This window comes from Bos indicus, chromosome 20 (genome assembly GCF_029378745.1).
Source record: "Bos indicus isolate NIAB-ARS_2022 breed Sahiwal x Tharparkar chromosome 20, NIAB-ARS_B.indTharparkar_mat_pri_1.0, whole genome shotgun sequence".
Lineage (NCBI taxonomy): Eukaryota > Metazoa > Chordata > Mammalia > Artiodactyla > Bovidae > Bos > Bos indicus.
This window is the reverse complement of record NC_091779.1, coordinates 41258188-41275146: the sequence shown is the minus strand read 5'-3', so window position 1 is coordinate 41275146 and position 16959 is coordinate 41258188. Positions and strand designations below refer to the sequence as shown.

The 16959-nt window shown below is 49.1% G+C and overlaps 1 protein-coding gene and 1 long non-coding RNA gene across 2 annotated transcripts in view; one reads left to right on the top strand and one right to left on the bottom strand.

The window, feature by feature from the left end:
• Positions 1–16734, bottom strand: part of MTMR12 (myotubularin related protein 12) — a 68608-nt gene extending 51874 nt beyond the window's left edge. Inside the window, exon 1 of the mRNA XM_019982915.2 lies at positions 16564–16734. Coding sequence (XP_019838474.2) covers positions 16564–16731 — 168 coding nt within the window. The 5' untranslated portion in view covers positions 16732–16734. The remainder of the gene's footprint in view (positions 1–16563) is intronic.
• Positions 313–3494, top strand: LOC139178019 (uncharacterized). The gene is made up of 2 exons (XR_011562452.1): positions 313–1112; positions 2378–3494. It is a non-coding gene; the product is annotated as an uncharacterized lncRNA (long non-coding RNA).
• Positions 16735–16959: the final 225 nt, after the last annotated feature.

The following is a 16959-nucleotide window of genomic DNA, read 5'->3' as shown; positions in this document are numbered from 1 at the left end:
TCAGCAAATGGCCACAGTCTTATTTCCGGAGCTGGACACGTGGGATAAAATCCCTTACTGACCCCAATTGTGTATCATGTTCAATGCATAAGAAAAGAAGGTTAGGAAAGTACAGTTCTTTTAACAATCAAGCAGAACTGGTTCTACTACTTATGCTGACAGACTTTTTTCTCTGCCACGGCCCGAAAAGGAACTCAATTGGAAAGTGATGCAAATTTTCAACAAATGGGGTGTTAAGCAAGGCCCCTGTGGTTTGTGCAGCACCTCTCTGTTCTGACAGAGCTTGCTATTACCACAAGAGAGTAGCGGAGACTGCCGCTGGCGCTGGTCACTTGAGCGTCCAAGTCCTCAAACCCGGGAGTCCTAGAGACCTGCATTCAGTCAGCACAGCAGCTTGAAATAAATGGAGGGAGGGCAGTTATGCCAGAGGGGTGGAATCAAGGTTGGGGGTTTTTTGTTAATTACTTATTTCAATATTTACCCCAATGCTATGGCTACCTTTGTTTGTTTGTTTTAAAAGGGGATAAGGGCATAAACAGCAGGTCTTCCAGTTTCCGTACATTTTACCCCACAGATCAAAAGGAGCTACCTCCGTTCCTGCTGCGCTTGGACAATCAGCAGTTCCCAGGACTTGCTGCCCCGACACGGCCTGGGAACTCCACCCGCGCTGGGCCAGAGGCACTCCCATTCTGCCACCTGTGCCAGACAAGATGTGAGAACTGCCACCCACTCTCCAAGCTTGCAGCCCAAAGGAGACATGCCCACTGGGACCCACCTCCCACAGCTGGCCCAGAATGGATTCCTTTTCCTTTTTTTTAATTGTGGCAACAGTCACATAATATAAAACATAATATTTTAACTATATTCAACTGCACTGTTCAGTGGCACTAAGTACATCCGCCTCGTTGTGCAACTGGTCGAGCATTTGAAAGGCGTCCACCTGATGGCTCAGACTTTCGTCTCTGAGAAGGAGTGGCACAGATCACAGGGCTGCAGTGAGCCTGCGGAGCGAAACCAGGAGTCAACACTCAAGCTGTGTGTCTGGTTCCTCAGAGCCGCAAGGTGGACCTGCCTCCAATGGATACTGACTGATTCCAACCACCAGCTTCCAGGTAGGCTAACCACCAAACACCCGGGATAAAAGATGGAGAACTGACTTCAGCATTCAAGACATTTAGACAGACACACATTAAAAAAAAAAAAACTGGAAAACTGGGGAATCAGTGCTATAAATATTCATTCATTATGCTAAGTCACTTCCGTCATGTCTGACTCTTTGTGACCCCAAGGACTGTCGCCTCCCAGGCTCCTCTGTCCATGGGGATTCTCCAGGCAAGAATACTGGAGTGGGTTGCCATGCCCTCCTCCAGGGGAATCTTCTCAATCCAGGGATGGAATCTGTGTGTCTTACATCTCCTACATGGCAGGTGGGTTCTTTACCACTTGTGCCACCTGGAAAGCCAGTAACATATTAATAACAGACACCAACAGAAGGTTCTCTTTTTACACATCATCTCACTTAATCCTCTCCACTCTTGACTGACATTACTGCTCCCATTTTAGAGAGGAGGAAATCGAGGCTGACCAAGGGTAAGTGAAGCGAGACCTGAGCCTGGGCCTGCCTGCCCAGCGCTGTGCCCTTTGCTGCAACAATCCTGGGCCTGCCCGCCAACCATATCCTCCCCAGCAACGCTGTCTCCTGCCCTGCCTTTCAGACGCTCTTTCACCGACTGCACTATCCTTTCTTAGGCACCTGCTGTACCAGCACAGCAAATGCAGGGGTGAACTCAACACACAGCCCCACCCTCCCCAGAGCACAGGGGGTGCGACCACAGTGGGGGCAACAGTGACGTGTGCAGGGCTACGCCGGGGGCGGGGGCGGGGGCGGGCAGGCCATGGTGGGGACTCGGCACGGACACCTAACCACATGCGGAGGTGAGACCAGAAAAGACCGCTACCCTCAGGAAGTGTCAATTAGGCTGAGACCTGAGAATCAGCATAAATGAGTTCCGGGCCAAACAACCGACCCGCTGTCTGGCTGCTCTTCCTCATCTCCCTCCCGGGCATCTCCTCATAGGACCTCTGCTCCTTAGGGAAACTCTCCAGCAACACATGCTGATGGCCCTCCTCCCCTCAAACGAACCTGCACTCCAGACTCCTCTTTGGGGATCCAGATCTGGACCCCCAGACAGCCTCCCAGCCACTCGTGCTGGAATGGCCCTCAGACCCTCCAAATTCCCATTTCCAAATCAGCTCACCCCTTCCCCCATCCCTCCCTGCACCTGCCGTCCTCTGGACTCCAGCCCTGCATCCACCCAGCAGTCATTCTCAGCTCTCCCTTGCCTCTCGAATTCTGTCTGCTCTGCTTTCTTAACAGCTCCAGAAGCCATCCGCGCCCGTCATCGGCCCTGGCTGCAGCACTTACCCCAGCCACCATCGGGTGTATCTTGCCCACTTCTGATCACCCTCGCACTGCCTCTACCCCGCCCCCACACCCACAGGGCCCCTCATCCCCCCTCGCCAGTCCCACCCAGCCAATTCGCCATCCAACCCACTGCCATATAGTTCAAGTCCTCTGCAAACCTTTCTTATACTGCAATAGTTTCTTTCCTTGTCTGTCTCTGCAAAGAGTGATGCTAAGTGGGGGCTGGAGCTGTACTTTTCGTATTTTTAGCCTCAACAACTTATATGCTCCTAGATAGCAAAATGCCAATAAAAGTCTACTGAAAGCATGCATAACAAAATAGAAAGAGAAAAACAATTCTTGATCCTGGTAATATTCTTTAATCCTAAACACAGTTCTTGAGACAATTCTACCCAAACTGACTACCTAATACTGCGCATCACTGTTGGACACCTATAACTTACATAATGTGTGTGTGTGCTTAGTCACTCAGTCATGTCCCACTCTTTCAAGTCCATGAACTGTAGCCTGCCAGATTCCCCTGTCCATGGAATTTTCTAGGCAAGCATACTGGGGGGGGGTTGCCATTTCCTTCTCCAGGATCTTCCCGACTCAGGGATCGAACCCATGTCTTCTCCACCGGCAGGAGGATTCTTCACCACTGGACCACCTGGGAGGTCCAGCTTCCGTAACACTGTGCACTGACTATGCTTCGAACGAAAAATTTTTTTTATTTTAAAGCTTAAGAATAAATAAATAAGGAAGTCCTTTGCCTTCCCAGAAGCCACCCCGCTTCTCTCTAAGGAGAAGGGGCCAGTCCTCACCCGAGTCCACACAGGGGAGGTGATCGCTTTTGTGTAAATTATGTACTCCAAAAAAAATTTTGTTTTTAATCTTCGCCTTAGTACTTGTTCTTTTTGTTTGTTTTATTTTGAATGGACAGCCATCATATACCCCTTTTTTTGTCCCTCAACTTGAGATGTATGAAGGCTTTTGGTCCCCTTGGGAGCGGGTCGAGGTGCGGAGGCAGTCAGGGCTTTCCTGTACACTGACTTGAGACCAGTTCAATAAAGTGCACACCTTAAACACACACACACACACAAAGAATAAATAAATAAAAACTACCACCTAAGTTTGTGATCAGTGGCAAGTATTACTGACCTTTCCTCACACCTCTCCCTTAGCTGGCTTCCTTAAACATGCTCTAGTTTCATCGGTAGGGCAGGGGCATATTCAAAAACACTCTGAATCGGAAGCCTGATCACTAAGGATGGAGTTTAGAGACTGAGTGAGTCTACCTACTGTTGAGGTCTAGGAAGCTGGAGAAATCAAATTAGGATTTGTTTCCTGGAGCCGATTTCCAAGGCTGCTGGCCCCCGACTCCTGGACAGATGACTCTGCACCCTGCCGAGTCAGCCTGACCAGGTACCAGCTTTGCCGCTGACCACAGCTCGACTCTACTAACAGTACACTGCCTTGGCAGGTGGAGACAGGCAACAATTACTGTTACAATAAAGCACGACGTCAGCATCTGACGTCCAGTAAGAGGCTAACCGACGCTCTCTGTCTGGACTCAAGGTCCCAGACCACAGACATGAGGCAGTTCGAGACCTGGTTTTTAAGGACTCTGCTCTTTACACATCATGCAAATCAGTTCTCAGCCACAAGCAGTGTTCAGTTCATAGGGCGAGCAGGGAATTCTCAGGAGCATTTCAGGCTAAACATCCATTATCCACAAAAATAGACTAACTTAAACATGTAAATGTGTAATTAGCAGAGGTTTTACTATGTCCTATTTCACATGCCCTGTGTCATTTGTCTTAACAACAATCCCTCACATTTTCATCCTCACTTCACAGATAAAACCAGTGAAGCTCCAGGAGGTTAGATGATGTGCCCAGGCTCAGAGGGCTAAATAAGTGGTGAAGCCAGAACTCAAGATTTCAGACCCTAAGTTTGGTCCTTCTGATTCATAAACTGTGATTCCATAAGAGCTTATTAAGACATAACTCCCATACCATACAATTCACCCATTTAAAGTATACAAATCGAGGTATTTATCAGTCCACTCACAGAATTGTACAACTGTCACCAAAGTCAACTCTACAATATGTTCAGGTACCCAAAGGTGCCTTTACCCAAGAGCAGTCACCCCGTTCTTCCCACAGCCCTAAGCAGACAATCTTAAACTTTTCTCTTATTACACAATAGTACCATTAAGTGTCTCTTCGACTCTGACAAGTCTCCAGGGCAGGGGAAACAGGCAACGACCTCCCACGGTGCCCTTACACCACCCCCCCACCCCACCCCTGCAACAGCTGAGCCTGACTATCTCATTCATGTATCATTCTAAATCCTTTCTCTCCCATTTAGATCTCCTGCTAGTCCCCCTTATCTCAGATTTTTTTTGAAGGAAAAAAGTAACTGCTCGCCAAGATGATCCACGGTAAAGCCCTCACCTGTTTTGACAGCTCATCACCCACTGCACAGCAATGGAAGGTTTACCATGCTTCTTAGCAAGGATCACTCTTACCAGGCACTCCCCAGGCCTTTAAATAATCCAAACCCTTTATCACATTCTCCCTGGTAGGAAACTCAAGCTAGAGAGGAAATGGTGAGACCGTGGGCAGCATAAGCCTCAAAACCCACAGATCTGACCTCGCCAAAGAGCTGGCTCAATTCCAACAGACAGGGCCTGAGCTCAGGAGCTGCCTGAGGAAGCTAAGGGCGGCCCGAGACACATTGTGGGCAACAGCTGGGCTTCAGGCATCCACGCAGGTCAATAGCCTACCAACGTCAGCACCACAGTGACAGTGAAAACGAATATTTTTAGGCAAAACACCTCCTGCCAAAGCAGACTCTTGGGGCACAAAGACCCAGAGTCAAATCAGTGATCACACCGAAGTTCCTCATATAGTTCTCAACCTCAGCCCCCAAAGCTCACTCTGCAGGAGAGGTGAACACGACCTGAGTGAAGGGCCCACCAGCGACCTTCTGAGGCCCTCTCCCATGATGGCCCTGAGCCACCGCCCTATTCACCCTTCCCTGAAGCCACCGTGAGCTCCACAAGGCCACGCTGAGTGGTGGGCACTACAGCCCTGCCCTGGAGGAGCTTAAGTCCTGTTGGGGAAATGAGAGCCACAGACACACAGCACAAAGGAGTAGACAATAAACGCTCGACGGCACCATCAAAACCCGTAGCTACAGTCAGCCTGCACCACAGACACGAAGAAGGGAGGCTGCCAGTCACGAGGAAAGACTTGGGAACACACAGGGGCTGAAGGAACAGGCGCCCTCGGGGGCCTTCACACTGCACCTCTCACACCCTCTCTCAGAAGAGAGAGAGGTCTGTCTCTATTCTTGGGCTTCCTCTGTGATTTCATCTGAAACAGCAGTTCTCAAGAGGGGCTGAAGGAAGAGATGCCAGTGAACTGAAAAAAACTACAGGTTCCTACTGCAGGTCTCCCTCCCACTCCTCCCCCCCCCCCAACATTCACATACACCCTTCCCCCTGCCCCTGGGGGTCATATCTGAATCTCTAAAGCAGGACTGGGGACACTGGGTTTTGAAAAAGTTGTTCAAGAATCATGCTGGGTTTTTTTGTTGTTTTTTTTTTTTTAAAAAAAAGCTCCTTGAACAAAATATGTTTAAAAACACTTGCCTAATCCAGGAAATGAGACCCAAAGAGGTGAAGGGGCTTCCTCGAGGACACTCAGATAAGAAATGGCCACAGCCCAAGGTTCCTGAATCCAAGCTATTGCTCTATCAACAAACCAGAAGCAGGCAGAATCTGGGTGAGCCTGGGAAAGGTGCTAAGGTTCGGACCAGTGAAAGGGGCAGGGGGCATGAAAGACCCTTAAATAGGAAAATGACGCGTCAAGGCGGTGTCTAAAAGGAGCCTGGCCATGATGTGAGGGTTGTCTGGGGGAGGGGGGTTCCAAAGGGAGAGGTGGCAGGTGGGAAAACCTGTGTAAGGTAAGCAGCTGTGGTTGGTGGTCCCGGGCATCAGATGAGGTGCTTGGTCTGGGCCACACAGGACTGAGGAAACGAGAGGTGCTGGCAGCAGCTGGGAAGGAGGGAAGCAGAGCTGAACTGGAGGCAAAGTCCCAGGACCTAACATGTTGCCCAAACCCCAGGTATCCCTGGAAGCCCTGAGATAAAGGAAGTTACTGATATAGGAGGGCAGAGAGGGCATCCATGAAACAGCTCACTGAGAAAGAAAACCGTGCTGGAAGGGAGATGGGAAGGATGCACACTGTGGGTATGGCAGGATCCCACAGGAGGGACGGCGCCCCCAGCTTCAGACTCACGCCTCTGCGAGGGAGCGCAAAGAATGATGCTCAAAAGGAACGCAAGCTGTTATCGGGACCTGCTCTAGTGGCCAAAGACAAGGACACGAGAACGAAGACACACAGCTGCGACTTCTGGGGTGAAGACTTAACAGCAAGTACGGCAGTTAACATTTCCTAAGCATTTACTCGGAGAAGGAAATGGCAACCCACTCCAGTGTTCTGGCCTGGAGAATCCCAGGGACGGCAGAGCCTGGTGGGCTGCCGTCTATGGGGTTGCACAGAGTCGGACACGACTGAAGCAATGCAGATGCAGCAGCAGCAAGCATTTACTACAAGCCAAGTTGTACTGCGTTAGCAATTCTCCACGGAGGGCCTCACTTGAGACTAACGACACTAAGTATGGGCTGGACACTAAGTACTAGGACCCTTATTCCCATCATACAGACTAAGAAACTGAGGCTTAGAGAACTTACATACCCAGCCTAAATCCATACAGTGAGTAGCAAAACTCTAATTCCAAAGCCATGCCCCTAACCCCTCATGACACCGAGAGTGAGGAGGGCAGTGCTGGAATGTACACCAGCGCTAGGAGAAAGAGGTCAGGGGGCGGTCACGGGACCACCAAAGTCTTACCATTTAAGCTAACTGATGGGACCAGCAGCAGCTGCGGAAACACATGGCACTGCCTTCTGTGTGTCCCCTCCTTGTCCCCCTCCAGGGCTGTGCTGGGCTGTGCTTAGTCACTCAGTTGTGTCTGACTCTTTGTGACCCCATGAACTGAGCTCATCAGGCTCCTGTGTCCATGGGGATTCTCCAGGCAAGAATACTGGAGTGGGTTGTCATGCCCTCCTCCAGGGGATCTTCCCAACCCAGAGATCGAACCCAGGTCTTACACACTGCAGGCAGATTCTTTACTGTCTGAACCAGGGAAGCCCAGGAATACTGGAGTGGGTAGCCTATCCCTTCTCCAGGGGATCTTCCCTAGCCAGGAATTGAACCGGGGTTTCCTGCATTGCAGGCAGATTCTTTACCACCTGAGCTACCAGGGAAGCACCTCAGGGCTGCTATGTATAGATGTCAGGTCAGCAGAGGAGCTGGCAAGGAGCTGAAAGCCTTGGGGCAGTAGCTCTTCCATGATCTTGGAGCAAGAGGAACTGGGGCAAATGAGAAGCTGCCTACAGGCTCACCAAAAGCGAGGCTGACCCGTACAGCAGCATCCACAGAAAACGAACAAACTGCAGGTCCCAGAGGTACCCCCGGATTCTACTCTTTAAGACCTGCCGCATTCACATGCCTGCATGCACCTTACATAAGAGATGATGACAGACGGTCCAACCACCTGGTCCCCACGCACCTGTGAGTCTTCCAACTTATCCCTCTTGCCTGCAGCCTCCTTCTCCCCACACCGGAACCCATATCAACACTGCCCCTTCCAAGTCCCACGCAGCCTCCCAATGAGGCCAGATGCTGCCGTGGGGCCGCAGCAGGCCCTCCTCCGTGCCTGGGAGTGTCATGCGCTCCTCCCTTGTCAACAGGCAGCACCTACCTCCATGCATTGCAGCCATCTGTCGACGTGCCATCTCGCCGGCAGAATGTGGGCCTCCTGAGTGCACAGACTGCTTTTTTCTCTCATTCCTAATTCTAACACAGTGCTTAGCAAATGGTAGCAACACTCAATAATTCTCCCAACTCAAGTTATTGTTTGGGCGTACATAGTGCTTCTGCTCATGCTTAAAATAAGCCTGCCAGGAAGATGGGCACCCAACGTTAGATGAAGATCAAAGGGAGGCTCAGAGAGGGGAAGTCACACCAGGAAGCAGATCTCAAGGGATTCAAGCAAAACAGGGATACAATCTTACGTATGGAGAAAGAGGAAGGAAGAGTGAGATTTTTCATCCAAAAAACTGGGACCATTCCCATCACAGGCATTCTCAGGAATCTTAAAAAAAAAAAAACCCTCTCAGCAAAAACAAGAACAAACAAACAAAAAAAAATCCAGCAGTTCAGGATCACTGCCTGAGACAGGGGCTGACAATCTGTTACCAGGGAAAAGGCAGACTTCAAAATATGTCACCTCTGTAGCCAGTGCTTTCACGCACAAGCCCTGCTTTTCTCCTGGCTGAAGCCACCCTCTCCCCACAAAGCAAACAAGTGAGGGCTTAGACTCCTCTGAAAGGCCGCCCACCAGCTAGGTGTACAAGGACTGAAGCATTTAAAGTCAAAACAGCACATGATCTGGCTACTGCCTTTGGAGCACGTAAAGAGAATTATTACTCCCAGAGGTGATTTGATTTTCCTTACTCATATCTTCGGTAAATCATTGACCAGATGTGATAAATACATAAAATGTGGCCTATGATGGAGAGACTCAAAAATGAGGAGAGAGGAAAAAATAAGTCTACAGAATTAATCCAGCAAAATGTCAAAGGCCAAATGTTAACAATGAAAAAAAGCCGACCACTCAGTGTTCTCATTAGGTTGGAATTTTAAATATAATCAAAGCATTCTCAAAAGTAAAAAGGAAATAAGAAAAGAGGAAAAGAAACTTTCCGAGATAGTGAAAAACACTCTAAGAAAGAGTTACCACACAGAGAACTTTCCGGGCAGGGTGCCATGGCGACAACTGCAACAACTGAAACACTCCACTGTCATTAACACCTTAGCTTAGGGAAAGATTTCTGAATTCTAAGACTGATGACTGAGTACTTTCTGGAACCCTCCAGGGGGCTCCTGTATAACAGTAACAGTGAAAGCCCACATCTCCTGAAGGTTACCCAGCTAGCGGCCACGTTCTCTGCTAAGCATCACCCGCTGTGCACAATCACAGTTCAGATTCATAAATGTTCACATACACCTATCAGATAAGACAGATGTCATTATTTCCACTTTTCCAGTAAAAATACAACTGAGGCTTGGAAGGACTGGCCTCATGCATAGGTATCAAGACGGAGGAATGACAAGTGGCTGCTTTCCCTGGAGAGTGATGCCCAGGTACGCAGAGGGGACTAGGGGAAGGGGGAGGCCCCTGTGACCCTTCAGCTCTTGGAAAGGTTTGCTCACTCCTGGGGTCCCTCTCCACGTCTACCTCCTCTCTTCTTCCCTCCGAAGCAGCAGCAGACTAGAGGTTGGCAGAATTATTCCAATTCAATCCTACCTCCCAATCTACCTCAAGAGGCTGATTCTAAGTGATTCATTGAACTACAAACCCTCTGTTCCCCTTGGGGTCTCCAAAACAGCACATCAGAAGTCACTAGTGTGGACTTCCCTGGTGGTCCAGTAGTTAAGAATCCACCTGCCAGTGCAGGGGACACGGGTTCGATCCCTGGTCTGGGCAGACCCCACATGCTGCAGGGAGACTAAGCCGTGCACCACAAATGCTGAGCCCACACACCACAACTACCGGAGCCCAGGTGCCCCAGAGCCTGTGCTCCACCACAAGAGCAGCCACTGCAGTGAGAAGCCCTTGGACCACAACTGGAGAGTAGCCCCCACTCGCCGCAACTAGAGAAAAGTCCACACGCAGCAATGAAGACCCAGTGCTGCCAAAAGCAAGCAAATAAATAAATACTTAAAAAAAAAAAAAAGACGTCACATGAAAAACTGAGGCTGGCTCCCTGCTGGAAAAACAGCTCTTAAGTTTCTGCTCTGCTGACAGGAATCAGTGGTACCACCTTCAAACACGATTACCAGGGGGCAGGCTATACATTTTTAGACATATTGTGTTTGCAACAGCGTAAGACACAGACCAAGCCTGGACATACTACAAGAAAAAATGGAAATAGTCACTTTGGTTATTAGGGTAGCATAATTAAGGGTAGCTTCATTTTCCTGGGTAGCTTCATTTTCCTAACTTCCAAAGTCGGCAATATTGTCTTTATCATTAAAATAAGGTATACAACTTTCACAGCGATTAAAAATTTTTCTGACCCTCTAAAAACTGAGTTCTCTCTGATGCATACTGCGATACAGGACGGTTTCCTGTGGAAGTAGTCAAAGGACAGCAAACATTCTGCTGAGCATGTGCAGAGAAGGATCCAGAACATCTAAGTTTCTAAGCATGGGTGTCCCACAGCCTGAGACTCTAACAGCACGGCTGATTTTAACATCAGAGACAGAAGCAGGGTGCAGAAGAGTGGTGGCTGCATGGGGGCCGTCACAGTGGCCACTGTGTTGCTGGCTGCAGGGAGGACTGCCTGATATCAGCCTCCTGACATCTTCTGGTGCTCTGTCTGCAGAAGCTGTGTGGTGCTGGAAGGGACCCAGGGAGATGCCGCAGGAAGCACATGCAGTAGAGAAAAAGCGGAAGCTCTGGACAGATCATCAGGCTAAAGCCACAGCTAGGAAAGTGGTCGTTTCAGGAAGAACTCTTCATGTCCTTTAACAGCCTGTAAAGTCACTACTGATGATCTCGAAGCTCAAGGAGAAAATTCTGCCCTTAGAAAAAGTAGTTGGGAATGGAGTTCTTCTCCACAGGATCTTAAACTAACGGATCTAGATTTTGCTTTCAGAGATATTCCTTTCTTGCTACAACTGAGGAAGGAGGTCTGTTTTAGGATAAGCCAATCTCTTCTTGTCATCGACCCATCAAAGTCATCAAAGTTGGTATTAACAGTCCAATACCATCGTGTTCCACCAAAAAATAATCTCAATCATTTCATCTGTTCTGGACCCCCAACATCTAGAACAGTGCCAATCACCACTCGGTGCTGAGTAAGTACCTGTTGAACAAATTAAATCATATCTCCAATGAGCCCCATATCTGCTCATGATCCCCTGGTGGACAAACTAACAAAAGCCAAGAAAGAAACTGCTGCCAGAGAACAGGAAAAGGCATTCTCGTGTGCAAACACCAGGCATGCCTACAAGTATGCTTCACTAACAATATCCCCAGCATTCACAAACAGAGGGATAAGAGAATGGCCCTGGAGTCCGACCACCCTAGTTTAAATCCTGGCACCAACCCTTGCCAGCTGTGACCCTGAGCAAGGTATTCTCTGGGTCTCACTTTGCACGTCTGGACACAAAAAAGAGAGGTCACGGTAGTACTCACTGCGTAAAACAGATGAGGATGAAATGAGATAAGGAGTTTCTGGGACACAGAAGTGCCTAATCAATACCAGTAGAAATTTTTTTAAAATTTTAACATATTCCCACAGTCCTAGCTCTGGGAAGCATACAGGATCACAGGTTCACTTCCCCCCACCAAAAGAAACAGCCCTAAGTGAGGAAGAGGCAATCAGACGCATTCTTCTCCCTGGGGGAATCAATGAAAAGCATCGGCTCTTAAATCTGGATCTTTTGGACTTTTCTCAGTCTTCACATCTCTTGTCTGTTCTCCTCAAATCTATATAAAACCTTTCCTGAACTCCTGTGGGTCTGGCTTAGTCACAGGCACTACTGGCCTCAGGAGACAGCTCTTAACCCTGCTCTACAAAAGCACTGTACCCGTGGGCAGGACAAGTAACCCTAAGGGCCTCATTTCCACATCAGCAGAACAGACCAAGAGTTCACGGGTAGACTCGGTCATCTCTATGTTTTCTTCCAACTCTAAAAATTCACAACTACGTAACTAATAACTATTACCAATACATTCAAGTCAAACACTGACCTAAACTCAACTAGAAAGTACATCTTAACCATATTTGGCATACCACACGAACATGGGCACAAGTAGGGCGGACTCTCAAAGCCGAACTCTTCCTGGTCTTAGTTTCAGAAGGCAACACACAGCACCCCGAGGCATTTACTCAGCTCTCTCAGCACGAGAGACCCCGTTCTTATTAAATCAGAACTTTCTTCTAGGACCACCATTTAATGGGGTTTCCCTGGTGGCTGAGCAGAAGAATCTGCCTGCCGTGTGGGAGACCCGGGTTCGATCCCTGGGTCGGAAGATCCCCTGGAGAAGGGATGGCTACCCACTCCAATATTCTTGCCTGGAGAATTCATGGACTGAGGAGCCTGGCGGGCTACAGTCCACGAGGTCGCACAGTTGGACATGACCGAGCAACTGAGCGTGCACACACAGTGGTGCTTTATTTATTAATACAAGCTGCCAGGTACAGACAGTAAGCATTTCTAACTGCTGCTGCTAGGTCGCTTCAGTCGTGTCCGACTGTGCGACCCCATAGACGGCAGCCCACCAGGCTCCACCGTCCCTGGGATTCTCCAGGCAAGAGTACTGGAGTGGGTTGCCGTGGCCTTCTAAACTAAGAACTACCAAAGCAGAGCTTACAATTTCAAGGTAACTGAGCAGAGAACTGCCAGTCTTAAGGAAATCAGTTGTCCTTCGGTACCAGAGAAGGTAACTGACCAGAAAACCATTTTAAAACCATACTACCTTCCTGGCCTCTTTGTGCTACCTACCATCTCCCATCACACTGTCCGTCTCTGTTGAGGAAAAGGGGTCTAATTTAAAAAGAAGTTACAGTTGACAACTGACATGGAAAGACATTTACAATATACATTTCTGGTGAAATGGGCAGATTATAAAATAATGTGATCAGCAATATTAATCCCATTTTGGTAAAAAAAAAAAAAATAAAATATATATATATATATATGCCCTACACACACACCTGACAGGATACACTGCAAGTCACTAATAAGCTTGCAATTTTTCCATTTAAAAAATGTTTGCTTATCTACATTGTCTTATTTTTCCACAATGAACACTAATGGTTTCTGAAATCACCATAATTCAAACAGGTGTTTTCTGTATAAGAATAGAAGAGCTGGCACCCAAACTATAAGCTACCACCTTGCTGAAGCAGAGCTCAGCATCCAGGGTTCCACTGCACAGAGGCACCTTGTGCCTGGGCCTATGCTGGGGTGAAGGTGCTGGCATTTTCAGGTACAGCCTTTGGGTACCACCAAGACCAGCCCAGCTCTCTCCCTCCTGTTCACCTCAGCTTCCAAAACCATCGACTTCCTATTTACCAAATTTATTGATGTGCCACCCTTTGGGCAGAGATTACAAAACGCGACCAAAGTTCCTAAATTACAGCTCAAGATTTTAACTTGCTTGTTCACTGATTTAGGAGAATCAGTGACAGAAGAGCCAAGTTACTGTGGCAGAGATCCAGTGTTAACGGAGGAAGTAAACTCCTGTCCCTCATTTTAGGCCATCCAATGCCAACCCTTTCGGATCACAAGAGAAAAAAAAAAAGTCCTTATGTGTAAAAGCATCATCTGCAAATACTTTTACCCAGTTAAGCCTTCTGCTTTTGATAGAAAGTGCTAACTCTTGATAGCCTCTTTGGCATACAGAACACAGATCCTGTTAAATCTTACAAGATCTGATCAGTCAAGAACAAGTTCATCACTGGGCACAGGGGCCATAAGGCACCTTACATCCTGAAGGTTGTCCTGGTGGCTTAGTGATCTACCAGCAAAAAGAGCTGTGAGAAATTGCGACCTCCCAGCTAACAAAAGCAAACTGCGTACAAAGAAGTGATGCGAGAGCACACATGAAAAGCACTAAAGATGAACTCGATATGAGGGAAAGGAATAGGAACAGCAGAATGACAGTCTTCAGAAGAACTTCTATTAAGTGAACCAACAGAAGTTTATCAGATCCAGGGCTCTCAGAGACACATAGCGACACCTCAAAACTGCTCACATGTATTTCCCATAATGTAATAGCTAGCAAAAGCTAGATTATACTTAATGACAAATTGCTTCCTCACTCTTTCATTCCCTTATCTTCTAAAACTCATCAACAATTTAGGTCACAGCCTTATACTCTGTCACAAAATATTTTTAGAGACAGATTTCAAGAAAGAAGCACAGTGTCTACATAGCATTATTTTACTGTGAGGAAAGAGAACTGCCAACTATAAGGATCTGAAAAATGTGACCACTTCAGGCTTATTTTGGGGTTGACCCACTCCCCTTCCCTAATATCCCTCAAAGGAAATATATCAGGAGCTGTGGGCAAAGAGGGAAAATATGCCTAATTACAACATGTGTGCTTGGTGGATAAAAAATTGGAACATTCTTGAACTCTGGCCACATTTCAGAAGACTTTCCACTCGCATTCGAATCTCACTAAAGAGGAAAGGTTAAAAGATCAGTTTCATTTCAACCCAGGCTCAATCAAAAAGACACAAAGAGAAATTGACCACATTACTTACCCTCGATACTATAAGGGGAGCCTGCTGAATATTCAAGATGACCCTGACTCCTTATCAAGCATTTACAGAGGAAGTGGTTTTTATTTTAAAATTAGGACTAAAAATAAGAAGAGTCCTCTGCACTGGAAAAAAAGACACACATTTGAATTTAAAGATACACATGCAAAGGCTTCAGGCCACTGGTGGTTTTATAGAAGCACTCCCTGATGAAGACCTCTCCTCACAGCCCACCTGCCTCTGCTTTACAGAGGTGGGAAGACAGCACAGGAATTTGCCAATGCTTCCGCATCCGTTGCTGATTAATGTGCTAAGAGAGGAGCAGGGAAAAAAAAAAACCCTTCAGAAATCAAAAATGAAAATGCACCTAATCAGGCATTTGGATCAGGAGCTCAGCGGGGCCTACAAGCTGCAGCCTAACTTCCTCTCCCGGGACTCGGGCATCCCCCTCCCTCACTGGATTCTGCAAGGCTGGTTTCCTTGATGGCCCTCCAACATTCCAGACTCTATCCTCAGATCCCAAACATCCTTCAAGTCTTTGCTCAAATGCCCCATGTGCAAGGAGGAAAAGGGGGTATTTTCTCTTCCCACCATACTTTTCAACTTCTAATATACCATATAATTGAAAAAAAAAAAAAAAAGCGTTAGTCACTCAGTCATGTTCAATTCTTTGCGACCCTAAGTACTGTAGCCCTCCAGGCTCCTCTGTCCATCAAGATTCTCCAGGCAAGAATACTGGAGTGGGTTGCCATGCCTTCCTCCAGGGCATCTTCCTAACCCAGGAATCATACCCATGTCTCCTGTGTCTCCTGCATTGGCAGGCAGGTTCTTTGCCCCATGGGCCATCAGTCAATCCCTACTCTTATACCACTTGCAACTTCTAATATACCATATAATTACTTATATCTATTTTACCGACTGTTTACTCCTCTCTCCCTCAGATAAGCTCCCAGAGAACAGGGATATTTATTCTGTTGACTGATGTATACCCCAAGCAGTTTAGAACAGTGTTTGGCCCTGAGTAGGAGCTCAAAAAATATCTTCTGAATGAATGAATGAACTTGACAGTAAAACTCCAGGAGGAAAGCAGGAGGTGGAAAGGCTTATGGTGAGGGAGTGAAATGAAAGGGGGAAGAAGCGACAGAGGGGAATTTACAAGGAAGAGATAGATAACTGATTGAGGCCGGGACCGACCCCACTTTCTCCCAGTAGAGCTGATGGGAAGCGGGAAGCAGGGCACGGGATCCCGCCAGCGGCATCATATAGCACTCTTAGGAGCAAGCAGCTGAGATAAGCAAGCTCTACACACTCACTGAGAAATTCCGAGAGCAGGGCAGACCCACCCGCCGGGATTGCAAGTTCTACGCAGGTCCTCGGAGTTGGGGCGGGGGGTGGTCAGTACCCCCAGCCCTTCCCCTCCCGTGGTGCCCCAAACCCCAGCTCCCCTCAACTGTAGCCAGGAGCCAGCCGGGCCGCAGGACCTTCCCGGCCAGGGCCCCTTCACCTGGTATCCCGGTGAGGTGGGCCCTGCACTCGAGCACCTGCCCGCCCGCGTCGGGGAATCCCACCCGGGCCCGCCGGGAGTCCCATCGCTCCCCTGGGCCCTCATCCCGCTCAGCTCCCCTCCGGCACACGGACAGGAAACGCTCGCGGCCCTCCGGAGGCAGGGAAGGGGCTCCCGGCGCCCCCCGCCCCGGCCACTCCAGCACGACGCCCCGCCCGCGCGACGCCCCCTCACCTCGGGGCGCACGTAAGACACGAAGGAGGGCTTGGGCGCCTTGGTGCCGCCGCCACCGCCGACTACCCCTTTCCCCAGCATACCGCCACCCTGGGTAGCAGCAACGCGCGGGAGCAGAGGCGGCCGCTCGCAGCGGCCACCAGCACTGGCGGCCGGGGCTCCGCCCATCCCCAGGGCCGCCGCGGCCGCGGCACCGCCCGCATCCGGCCCCGCCGCCTACACCGCTCGCCCCGCCCAGGCCCGCCCGTGCCCCACCTCCTCCGCGGTTGGGCCTAAGCCGTAGGGAACCCGCCGCCGGAGGCCACGCCCCCTCCGTTCGCGACAGGAGGATCTGATTGGCGGATAGTCGCCTTCAGATAGGCTCCATTCCACCCTTTTGCGGCCAAGCCCGCCCCT